At 45.2% G+C, this 11,756-nt stretch overlaps 1 protein-coding gene across 1 annotated transcript; it reads right to left on the minus strand.

Annotated features, from left to right (window-relative positions):
• Nucleotides 1–2,019: 2,019 nt before the first annotated feature.
• RAP2B (RAP2B, member of RAS oncogene family) lies at nt 2,020–4,512 on the minus strand. The gene has a single exon (XM_008706943.2). It carries the CDS (start codon nt 4,050–4,052, stop codon nt 3,501–3,503), a length of 552 nt encoding a protein of 183 aa, XP_008705165.1. The 5' UTR covers nt 4,053–4,512; the 3' UTR covers nt 2,020–3,500.
• Between the last annotated feature and the right edge of the window lie 7,244 nt (nt 4,513–11,756).

An 11,756-nucleotide genomic window follows, 5' to 3' on the forward strand; every position in this document is an offset into this window, starting at 1 on the left:
GTGATTCAGTGAAGTTTATTTCTAATTTTAACAGCCCAGAAATTGTTTTACTTAAGCCATAAATCCCAAACATGACAATGTTAGACTTCCAATGGTGATACCTTCTATTTTTCTGAGGTTCTTACCAAAGGAGGACAAAAATAATCCTTTGAGATGACAGAAAGCTTGGATGACAGGGACCAAAAGGAAAAGCTGTTAGAAAACAGCAGGGGTCAAATTTAAAAGTTAACTTTTGCTCTCCAAGATAAAGGTTCCTTTCCCACCCAGTTTCTGTTGGGGCAGGCGATTGCCTTACGGCAAACTTGCCTTTAACGCTCTCACGTCAACCCAACTTTTTCATGGAAACAAATGAGCCTATCTTTTCACACCTTATTACTACAAGGGGCTCTTACTAGCCAAATAAGCGGACATATTCTTTAAAACAGTGCCCTCAATGTCTCTCAATTTTGTCAGGAAAATAATGGAGAAAGCTACAAAACCCAGAACTACTACATTTCTGCTCCAGGCACACACACGAAATTGCTTTCATTGAGAATCCAGAAAGCACTTATTTTACAGTACTCAGTAAAAGCATATGAAAATCTGCCCTGGCATCTCAGACCTATAAAGTATTTAGTCATGCAAGTGACTAAATCCTGTGTGAAGATGATTAATGCACCCAGCAACCTAGTTCGTTTCCAATTTGTCGTTTTCAAATATTCCCTTTCAGGAATATATACTTATCTTAAGTTAGCTAGATATTTGGCAGCACTTTATGTCAAAAGGTTTCTTAAAAAAAAAAAAAAAGCCGTAAGAAACAGTCACCAAATGCCTTTTTAAAAAAATCCTTCACATAGTACTTGGTATAGCTCTTCAGAATTTTCAACACTTTAGATCTACCGAAATTTACTCAAATCAAGACTTAGTATTTGCGAAGACATAAATTTGAGTTTTCTTAATTTCTAATTTATCCTATACATACTGCCTTTCAACTGAGTGATTCTAAGCTTACGTGAGATCAAAAATGAAAAAAAAAAAAAATGGCCACAGGACTGTCACAGGCCAATTCTCTATTCCTCCTCCAAGCTGGAAGAATGAAGGTTACCTGGGCAAAGGACACAACATTTTAAGGCAAGATGTTAATACAGCTTTAGAGATGCCTGTGGCCTGTAACTTCTTTTGGCTTTCCCAGCAGAAGACCTACGCTTCACAGCTAAGGTGTATCACGTGCTCTTGATGTGTAGTCATATACTTTCTTTTACTCTACAGAGGTTATATTAGTAAAGCGGCCCTTAACTGAAATAAAATAGAAGAAGCTCACACTGCCTCCTACTGTTGGGAGGAAAATTTCATGAGGTCAAAATGGTCTGCAAATTGCAATTTAATGGGAGTAGGGGGTTTATCTTAAGTTTTTTCTCTTTTTTAATATAATGATCTATTTTCAAATCAAAACCTCAAGTATTAAGATACTCTCTGCAACCCATATAAGTGTACTCCAGAAAACACTACTAGATATGACTTCAGGATTGGAAATCATTTTCCTCAAACACGTTTTTGACTTGGTATGTGATGTAATTAAACAAAACAAAACATTAAAAAAAGAAGAAAGAAAGAAAGAAAGAAAGAAAGAAAGAAAGAAAGAAAGAAAGAAAGAGAAAGAAAGAAAAGAAGAAAGAGAAAGAAAGTTAAAAGCGCTGCCCTACCTGGCCAGGTGATTGGTGACTTTACCAATTCTAAGGCAGTATTAGCAGTTGGTTTCTCCCCTTCTCTACCCACAGTGAGCTAAACTACTCCCTGTCAGCACAACAGATTCAATATCCAGCTTATCTTGTAGTCACCTGATAATGGCCATACCCCCCAGGGCTTCCTAGACCTTTATGATTTTTCTTCCATATTTAAGGAGTTGGAAGTAATGTCACCCAACTTGTCACTGAGGTATTTCTGTTCGGGGCATCATGCATCTGCCCCTATCCACCTCAGCCAGGGTACTATCTTAAATCACTGAATATGAAACACAGAAACACAAACAATAGTTTTGGGTTTGTTTCTTTAAAAATGACATTTGTATTAAAAGTCTTAAAATGAAGAGACAATGATTAAACGCGTGTCTGGAATTAAAAATTACAATTAGTTAGAATTCTCTTGGTACATCACAACAGTAAAATTTTGCTCTTTGCTTCTGGAGGAACACCCTAGAACAGATAACCAAAATTTTTAAAAAAAATAATATAAAAGGGGAGCTAAATACCTGAACATTTGAACAAAATGAAGCAAAATAAGAAAGAAAGGGAAAAAAAACCAACCCATTGCAAGACATGGAAATTACATTTTAAAGGCTGGAAATAATAAAGAAATTCACCAAACAACAGGCCCTATTGTCCTGGCTCCTTCAGGAAGATTACAGAAAGGAAACTAGGAAGTGGTCTGGGGAATAGCAGATTCTGGGATATGGTGGGAAGTTCACAGGTTGGCACCGGCTGGAACAGCTGAGTTTTGAAGGCACTCTGCAGACACAGGGGTGCTGGGGGCCCTGAATCACATTTTTGAAGTCTTTGTACTGTATTTTAAAGAGCTAGTCATCAAAACCTGTCACTGCCAACCAAAAAGAACAAAAGGCTAAACTTAAAAAAAAACAACAACACACACACACACACAATAGTACACACAAAAATGTGCAGATCTGTAACATTTTTTTCACAGCTGATTAAAAAAAAAAATACTACCGTTCTCCCCCAGACTCCCCTTTGATACAGTAGGTAAACAAAATAGATTTTTTTTTCCACAAATATCAGCAGACACTTTCTGGCACCCCACACTGTATTGGCATCAGTGTTTACAGTCCCAGTTCAGATGTGCATACTTCAGATTGGATACACTGTAACAAGAATCCAACTTTGCATAGACATCCTTAGAATCACAATCAGTCACAGGGTTGCCCTTCCAAGCTGGCAGAAAAGGAACCCGATCTTAATTTCCAGCTACTCCTGGAAAACAAGGAAAAAACAAAAGTTTCTTCCCTTCCTCCTGCTCCTTCATTTGGTTCTCCCGGACTTCCTTCCATGTATTTAAAACTTGGAACTAGAAAAGGGTTGTTGGGGGAAAAAACAAACAAAAAAATTCCCCCCTCCTCTTCCACCTTCTCCCCGTACTCTTCCTCCCCACCCCATTTTTTTTTTTTTTCCAGGCTGAAACTTTCGCTTGCCGGTGTCAAGCTGCCAATACAGCGCCCTAACGGCTATTTAAACGGGGAAATATGCGTCAACCAAAATCAATGAGAAACGTACATGCTTCCAAGAGCCACATTTCCACCGGGTCTCGGATGGTGAGTACGGGGCACCCCTTCGGACACGGGGTGGAGGCAGGGGACGCCGGCCGCAGAGGCCAGCCGGGCTCCCGGGACACCCCGGCCAATGCAAAGTCGTCTCCAATCTCAAAGCAAGAAGAGAAATCACATTTAGAGAGTCGGGTGCGTTTGGCTTTTGTGCGCAGAGCGCGGCCGGCGCGCGGCAGCCGCGGGCGCCTCAGAGGATCACGCAGGCCGAGCAGCAGCCCTCGTCGCCGTTGGGCTGAGCCGCGTAGTTCATCTGCCGCACAATCTCTGCGAACAGCTCGTCCACCGAGGCTTTGTTTTTGGCCGACGTCTCCATGAAGGGGCAGCTCCACTCCTCGGCCAGGGCCTTGCCCTCGCCGTACGAGACCTCTCGCTCGCCCTCCAGGTCCACCTTGTTACCCACCAGGATCATGGGCACACGCTCGTACCGCTTCACGCGGATGATCTGGTCCCGCATGGGCTTGATGTCCTGGAAGCTCTGCTGGTTGACGAGGCTATAGACAAGGATGAAGCCCTGGCCGTTCTTGATGTACAGGTCCCGCATGGACGCGAACTGCTCGGTGCCCGCCGTGTCCAGGATCTCCAGCACCGACGGCGACGAGTCCACCTCAATCTCCTTGCGGTAGAAGTCCTCGATGGTGGGGTCGTACTTCTCGATGAAGGAGCCGGTCACGAACTGCACGGTGAGCGCGGACTTGCCCACGCCGCCCGAGCCCAGCACCACCACTTTGTACTCTCTCATGGCTCCGTCGGCGCTCTCGCCGCGCCTGCCGCGGCCCCGTCGGGGCTGCGCGCCGGAGAAAGCCTGGGCTTGGCGGCTGGACGACCTCTCCTCTTCCTCAGCCTTGCAGGAAAAACCTAGGAGAGAGTGGCTAGGGAGCGCAGGGCTCAGAAATCACCAAACGGCGGCCGGCGAAGGCGGCGGCGCGTCTCTGGGGCGCGGGTCCGGGGCCCCGCAGCAGCCCGCGGCGGCAGCGGTAGCCTTGGCGGCGGACCGGGAGGACAATGCCGGCAGCCTCTGCGAGGCGACGGTTGCAGCTCTTCGCCGCGGCCGCCCTGGAGGGCGAGGAGGTGGTGGCGGTGGGCTGCGGAGGTGGCTGCTAATTGCGCGCCGGACCGGGACGCGCGTGGCATGAGTCCCCGTAGAACGTGCGCCCACCGCCGCGGCCCATCGCGCTCTCTCTCCCGCAGCCTCCGCGGGGCGAGGGCTTCCTACTCGCCGCGCGCAGCCCGGCCCTCCCCGCCCCGGCGAGCATGCCCAGTGCGCCGACGGCCGCGCCCGCCAGGTCCGCCGCTCCTGGTTTTCCGGGGGGCCGGGCGGGGGCGGAGCTGAGGGTGGGGCTAAGGATTTGAGTCTAGTGGAGCGGATTGCGAGAGGCTCTAGTCCAGAAGCTGGATGAGAAATGTGTGGGAGTGTGTAGGTGTTTGAGGGGTGCTGGGAAAGCTCAGGTGAGACGATGAAGGTGTGGGAGGGTGGGTTCGTGCATAAGGGCGGTGGCCCGCTCCCGTAATGGGTTGGGCTGTGCTCTTGCCGACTCCCCTTATCAAAAGCTCGTGGACTCCACTCTCCGAGGCCCCAGCGAGTGTGCGTCGTCTCAGGGCCGGAGACCCAAAGGGCATTTGAGTGCGAGAGTAGCGGGTGGGGCATCTTTGCCCACCCACGGCGCAGCTTTTTCTAAACCCTTCGCCACGGAAACACTACTCGGCTTTCTCTGGCCACTCCTCCTGCAGTTCATCTCCTGGACAAAGAAAACAGGAACTCTGGGCTTGAAATACTGTCCCAACCCGGGAAAGGGTAGCCTCTCGAGACCGGAGCGCTCTCCGGCTGAGACTTGGCGGGTCCCACCCACGTCCCCACTGGGCTGGGGCGGAAACCCGGAGGTCGGACTCAAACCCAATCCAAAAGTCGTGGCGGCGCCTNNNNGCCGCTAGTCAGGGCATGCTCAGTGGGCAGAACAGGTTTTCGGGCTTAGAAATAGGAAGCTTTTGCACCACACACCCACACTCCAGCTCAAATTACCTCTCCCAGACTCGGGGCCCATTGGTTCCGGGGCGCAAATCTCACACCCCTAACTGTTGTTTTATTGGCTACCGCCAAGGTTTTACCAGTTTGGGTTGCTTCATTGGCTAAAAAGTAGCCTCGGCTCATGATTGGTTATTTATAGAGATTGAGTTGAGAGGCGGAGGCACAGCTGTTCTTTCTCTGCTGCTCCCCCGCCCCCTTCCTCCCACTTCCCCAACCTAGTCGTTTTGAAGCTCAGAGTGAAAAAATAAGAGGAATTTAGGCGGAGAGCTCAGAGCTAAATATAGTTCTTTGTTGGTGTTTTCGAGAGAGTCTGACTTCGCAGTGCCCAGTCACGACTGTCCCTTAAAGGGAGCAGAAAGGTCTAGTTACAATTCTTGGTCCACAAGCAACAACAAAGTTTCCAAGTGTTTTGCAGGGAGGGAAGTGGGGGGGACTAGGGTGTGGAAATGGGCCACTTTGAGTTCGTGTCACCCGGAGGGGTGGGGGAATGCCCAGGCTTGCCCTTATAAAACGTCTTCGTTTTGGGCGGGCAATCTGCAAATTTGGCTGGGCTCGCACTCACGGGAGGTGCGAGGAAGATGTCTCGACTTGCTCTGAGTCTCCCTCCCTCCTCGCGGAGGAGAGATGTCAAGACCTGTCAGAAGACTCAGCGAAGTTTGCGTGAGCCCTTAAGTGAAGCGGGTAGGAGGGAACTGAGCTGCGTCAACCTGGGCTCCGAGTCTTGCCTTTTTTATCCGATGCTACTTCCCACTCCCCTTGCGCATCAGACAGACGAACCAGGCTGTGTGCTAGCGTTTGGTTTCAGTTCCTTAGTCCCGCCGTGACTCATGGCCACGTTTCCGAGTTAACCTTTCCCGATCTCCTGGCTGTAGCTCAGAATCTGCTGCGGCGTGAAGTCCCCCGCCACCCGACCCGGCGGGACGTGGGCGGCAGCCACCGCCTTGGGTGGGGTGGGTGGTGCCCACCCCTGCCCCTGGCCCCACTATTTCGTGGAAAGAACCGTTTAACCTTGACTATCAGAGAGCCTGGATAAAACTATGCTTATATAATTCTCCAGAAAAACCTCCCAGAGGCACGTTCACCTAATGCAGCTGAAGAGAACCTCCGCAATATTTATTTGCCCAGCATTTAATGTCTGCCAAACGTTTTACATGTCTCGTATACCCCACATAATAATTATATCTGTTTTAAAGATGAAGAAACTGAGGTCCTGGGATGTTGGGTAACTTGTTTGCGATTTCACAGCTAGTGCGTGGCCGAGCTAGGATCCCAGCCCAGGTGTTTAGCTGCAGAACCTGGTTTGTAACTACTGAGCCATATTACCTTCTCACAAGAAAGTTCCCGCATTTTGCTCTTTCTTAGGTTTAGTTTTCAGGTAGTGTGATCAGACTGTCTCTTAAATCCAAGCAAGAGGGACCCCTGCCCTGTGGTTCTCCTCTTGTAATGCCCCCTCCCACGGGGTCAAGGAACCTGAGACCTATTCTAGACCATGCTCCAGGGAGTCAGAATTCTGGAATCAGCTTTCCCTTCCTGACCCCTTTCCACCCTCCTCCTTGGAAGAACCCAGGAATTCATGATTCACACCGGGCCATCCAGGTTCTTGCAAAGAGGTATTTGTCAGGGTGGGAGGATGGATCAATCATATTTTGTTAACAGTTCCTTATTTTGATTTATCACTTAAATACTTAGGTTACTGCTATGCGGGCCTCTCTTTGTCCTCTTGCCCACAAATACCAGGAGTGGTTCTCAGTATGACATAGAACAAAATATTTCTCCTTACAGGTCTCATATCTAATCTCAAGAACTGGTTATCAATTATTATTTGCAGGTCCCTTGGCTCTCCTGACTTTAGTTTCCTGGTCTATAAAATGGTGATAATAAAATTTGCCTTACCCACCGAGCTTCATGAGGAATCTTGGAGAAAATCTAGTGACCAAACCCCTCATTTTGCATCAGAGAGAACTGACCAGAATTAGAACTCTGGTGTCCTGGCTATACTTTGCATGGTGCCCGCCTGTCCTCAGGGATAATAATTAACAGATAATGGATGGAAACATGCTTTTAAAGCTGCAGTGCCCCATAAATGCATGACAATTACTACCTTGACCCAGGTAGCCCGACAGCCCCATCTAGAAGATACCACCCTCAGGACTTCAGGTAGTTATGTGGATGGGTATTATTGAATCTTGGTGTGAGTACCAGAAAGATGCCATAGTTTGAATACTTTCTACTAGGGATTCTTCAATAGTAATTCTTACTACATGCAGATGGTCTCCCACAAAGATTTGCACTAGGGCTTTGGGACTCAAAATGAAGTAAGGAAATTGCTGATGCACAAATTTTTAAGGTTGGTCACTTCCACCTATAAAATCTGTTAGATGTCTTTGCCTCACTTATGGCATGAATCATTATCTATCCTGTACCATAATTATTTACATGTCTGTGTCTTGTCACCCAGCACCGTGTGAATGCCTTGAGGGCAGAGTCCATATCTGGCTTATCTTTGGAGCCACCTCTGTTCCTCATAACACCTAGTACAGTGCCTACATGGGAGGCCCTCCATCAGTATTTATTGATGAATATATGAATCACATTTTATTCCTTTTCCAAATTCCGCTTGTAGTAGAAGATTATATTAATCCTTGGTGAGACATAACACTTCCTGGATCCTTAGAAAAATGTATACTAATGTTTCAGTCTCTCTGAGTCATAAAAATGACTTTTAGGATGAGCAGAGCCTACCCTAATTTGGGTGGAAGCACAAAATCAGTGTGGTCTTGAAGAAAAATACCAAAGCGCCCAATGGATAAACCCTTTCTCTGAAGACGACTTAATTTTGCACATAACATGAAAAGACATTTCTAGAAAACAATCTAATGTAAAAGTTACCAGGTAAGGACTGCTTAACCGTTGACAACGTATGTTGCATAAACAAGGGTACCATCCCTTGGCCTTTGCTCACACAGTGGGACTGCTGAGCTTCTGTGACACTGAGGTTGGGCCTTCAAACAGTTAGATGGCACCTGTCCTCTACATTTATAGAAAGTAGAGGTTTATTCCATCATGTTTGTAGTTTTAGCCGCTGCCACATCTAGGTAAACATTTTAACTAGTGTTTTCCTCGAGCATTTTTAAGGTTTCATTTTTTATGGTCCCATTTCATTTGAAATCACATTGCTTTTCATTTGAAAAAAGGGCATCAGTAGAGATAGAGAGATTGAAATCCAAGCAATAGGATGTCTGCTGAATGGAAGTTTCTGAGGAAAGGGCAGAGGAGGAGTCTGAGGACTCGAGTGGGAATGCCGAAGACACATCCTTTCTCTCCAGTAATCAAGAAAAGCCAAGAGAACTGAACTAGAGCTGAGAAGGTGAGACGTTGAGAAAGTTCAAGCTACAAGCAAACTTCTCTCCATCAACAGAAATGGCAAGGCACCTGCTGAAAGAAGGGAGGTCAGGTGTGGGCTTGGGAATCAGAGTAGAAATGAACCTGTTTTTAACAGTGACTGTGTGGTTCACAGCATGAAGTTGCTAAGCTGCTAAAGTTGGTTTACATGAATCTGTGAAGATGCCAATTCGACTTTTTTTTTTTTTTTTTTTTTTTTAGGGAGGATCTTGATAACTCTTCTGGTCAGGTTCTGTTAAAATTCTTGAGGGCTTTGTATCAACACATACAAATAAATAATTATAAAATTAACTATGTATCTCCCATATGCCAGCCTTCATGAAAATACACACACAAACTACTGACTTATGTAATGAAAAATTTCATTACTAATGAAAAATTAAATGAACTCAATAAAACTGTCTTACCTATGTAGTCTCTTGAGTTTTTCTTTCTATTGCATGCTAAATTAAAATAAAACCTTGAGTACTTGAGAACATGAGTTATTTTGAGTAGTGGAATATTTGTCTAGAAAATGTTGTACTTTTGTAGGGGGTTCTGTCACAATAAGAAAAAGAGTTATATTATTTTCATTAGATAAGTAGTATATGTTTACTGTAAGAAATTTGGAATGTATTAAAAAAGTAGAAAGAATAGGGTGAAAATAGCAAATGATGCCCCCCCAAAACCCCTAACTTTTTTTTATAGTTTTCTATTTTATTGCTTTTTATTTTTGTTGTCTTTTATTTATATATTTATTTTATAGTTTTATATTTTATGTCTTTTATTACAGAATTATTTAAAATGTAGAAAACTAGTTCTAGTTTTCTCGTGGCTGTTTGAACTTCACACATTCTTTAGCCAAGAAATAAGAAGTCAAGACAAATGTCTTAAGTACTTACTTATCAAGGAACTTTCCTCTTTTATTTAATGGGTTTTGATGGGAGTATTTGTTTCTCATATGCTAACGTTGCCCAGAAAGTTGCTTTCTTGACAAAGTCCCTGAGGACAGCCTGCTTTGGGGTTGTTTGCCTGTTTGTCTAGAAGGTGGGATGAAGCTTGTTCAGGTTCATGACCTCTGGGCAGCAAACACAGCAGCCTGTCTGCACAATTCACGAGTGAATCAAGGGCTTCAGCTGCATTCTCCCAAATGGTTTTGTCCCTCTCCAGAGATGATCTTGCTCTTTGTGGCCAACAGTGCCCTCTGATGTGTCAGCACCATTCAAAGCCTCGCCGTGACTTCTGCATCGTTAACACATTTGTGCTTGCTTTGTCACTTTGCACCCAGGCTTCCATCTCTTTTGCCCCAAGTTTTCCCTGGGGCTTATAAGAAATCTGCCCCTCACTCTTTCCACGTGTCCTACTGTGTTTGGGAACTGAATTAGTCTCAAAGCTGCAAATTCTTGATCAGGAAAAAGGAAAAAAAAAAAAAAAGATACTTTTGCTGACATGGTTTTAGGCTGAAATTTTCTCTCAACTGTTCTCAGTGTTTGATTTGAATAGAATACCAGGCATAAGCAACATTTAAAATTGTATATTCGTTGTAATAATGGAATGGAAATTTCTGAAAATTACTTGTCTGATAAATCTACTTTCTCATTGAACCTCATATGTAGTAAAATTTCCTATCTTGAAGAACACGTTTTCTATAGGGTGACCCAGGAGTTAATATTTGGTGGCTGGAAGATAGAAATCACATTCACAGAGTAAAAACAGAATAGTTTTGTTATTCTCAGCAAGCCTATGGTTCTGAGAAGATCCTTCACTAAATGTAAATTAAAATGCTGGGAAGAGGTTGCGTTGGACAAGTGAGACTCTCTTTGACTCTCCAAGCATTATTTGTACTCTGTAAGCAACAGGTAACCTCTAGGATGCTTTGGGACTGTGCCATGTAATTTCCCAAATATTAAACAGCCTATTTTTATTCTGTTTAATTCAGATACACTTTTATTAGTGTATAAAGCTACAAGTTAAATTAGGCCAACTTTATATGACTTTTATGTTTCAAGAACTACAGCTTGGGCCTAAGGTGGTTTCATTCTAAGATGTGGGCAAGCCACGGGAGGAAGGTCCCGGATAGTAAACCAGGCCAGCGAACGCACGCTTTTGTAAGGGACCAAGGTTCCACCGGAGAAGTAAGAGAAGAGATTGTCGAGGCTCATAAATGTGATGCAAGGACAGCAGAACTCATCAGAGAGAAAGAGAGGTGTCTGTTCAATGTAATGCTCACCTCTCAGGTGACACTTTGGGATTGCCCTGATGAGACTCCCCAACAGAAGGAAAAGAAAGTGCAATAGAGAAGCAAAGTCTCTAGACCACTGAGACGCTGGCAGCATTCGGCCCACAGCTTCTGCAGCAGTTGATGCTGGGGCCTGCGGTTTTTGGCAACTGCAGCCACTACAGAGGGTCCTGGGGTGGATCTCTGCAGACGCGCATCTCTCTTCAATGGATAGCAGCAGAAAAATAGTCACTTTGGGCATTGGCAGCTGCATCAAAGACCTCAGTATAATGAGCTGACACAGGAGCAAAGGGAATGGTCCAACCCACAGAGCAGTTAGGGAGGCTGGTCAGGGCTGGTCAGGGAAAGGGCAGGAGAGACGCCCCTAGAAGTTTCCAGCACTATTTGCAAAAAATTAACTTCCCACGCTGTTGTTAGAATCTAAGGAAAAATAATAATTATAAGATACATCATTGTGGTTGTCTTACCCCTCAGCTGGCATAATGTAGGAATTTAGGTTACATGGCAAATTGTTTAGAAATAAGTTTTCTTAACAAGCCACAAAACTTTTCTAACACCCCCTCTTTCCCTTAGGATTTGCCGATCTTATTTTTAACATCTTCTGAAGTTGCCTCACACTGAAAGAATTAGAAATACTTATGGCTGCACTTAACTGGAAACCCAACTAAGGGATGGGGAGGCCAAACAAATAAAAAGTTTATTTCTCACATAGCAAGAAGCCTGGAATTGGAGTTCTTCTGGATGTGGTTCAATAGCTAGCTCAGTGAAGAGAAATGAGACCCAGAGATCAAGTCTGCTTT

Source organism: Ursus maritimus, unplaced genomic scaffold (genome assembly GCF_017311325.1).
Source record: "Ursus maritimus isolate PB19 unplaced genomic scaffold, ASM1731132v1 scaffold_20, whole genome shotgun sequence".
Lineage (NCBI taxonomy): Eukaryota > Metazoa > Chordata > Mammalia > Carnivora > Ursidae > Ursus > Ursus maritimus.

Coding starts and splice junctions, on each gene's coding strand:
- RAP2B (XM_008706943.2), bottom strand. CDS start 4,052: ATGAGAGAGTACAAAGTGGTGGTGCTGGGCTCGGGCGGCGTGGGCAAG.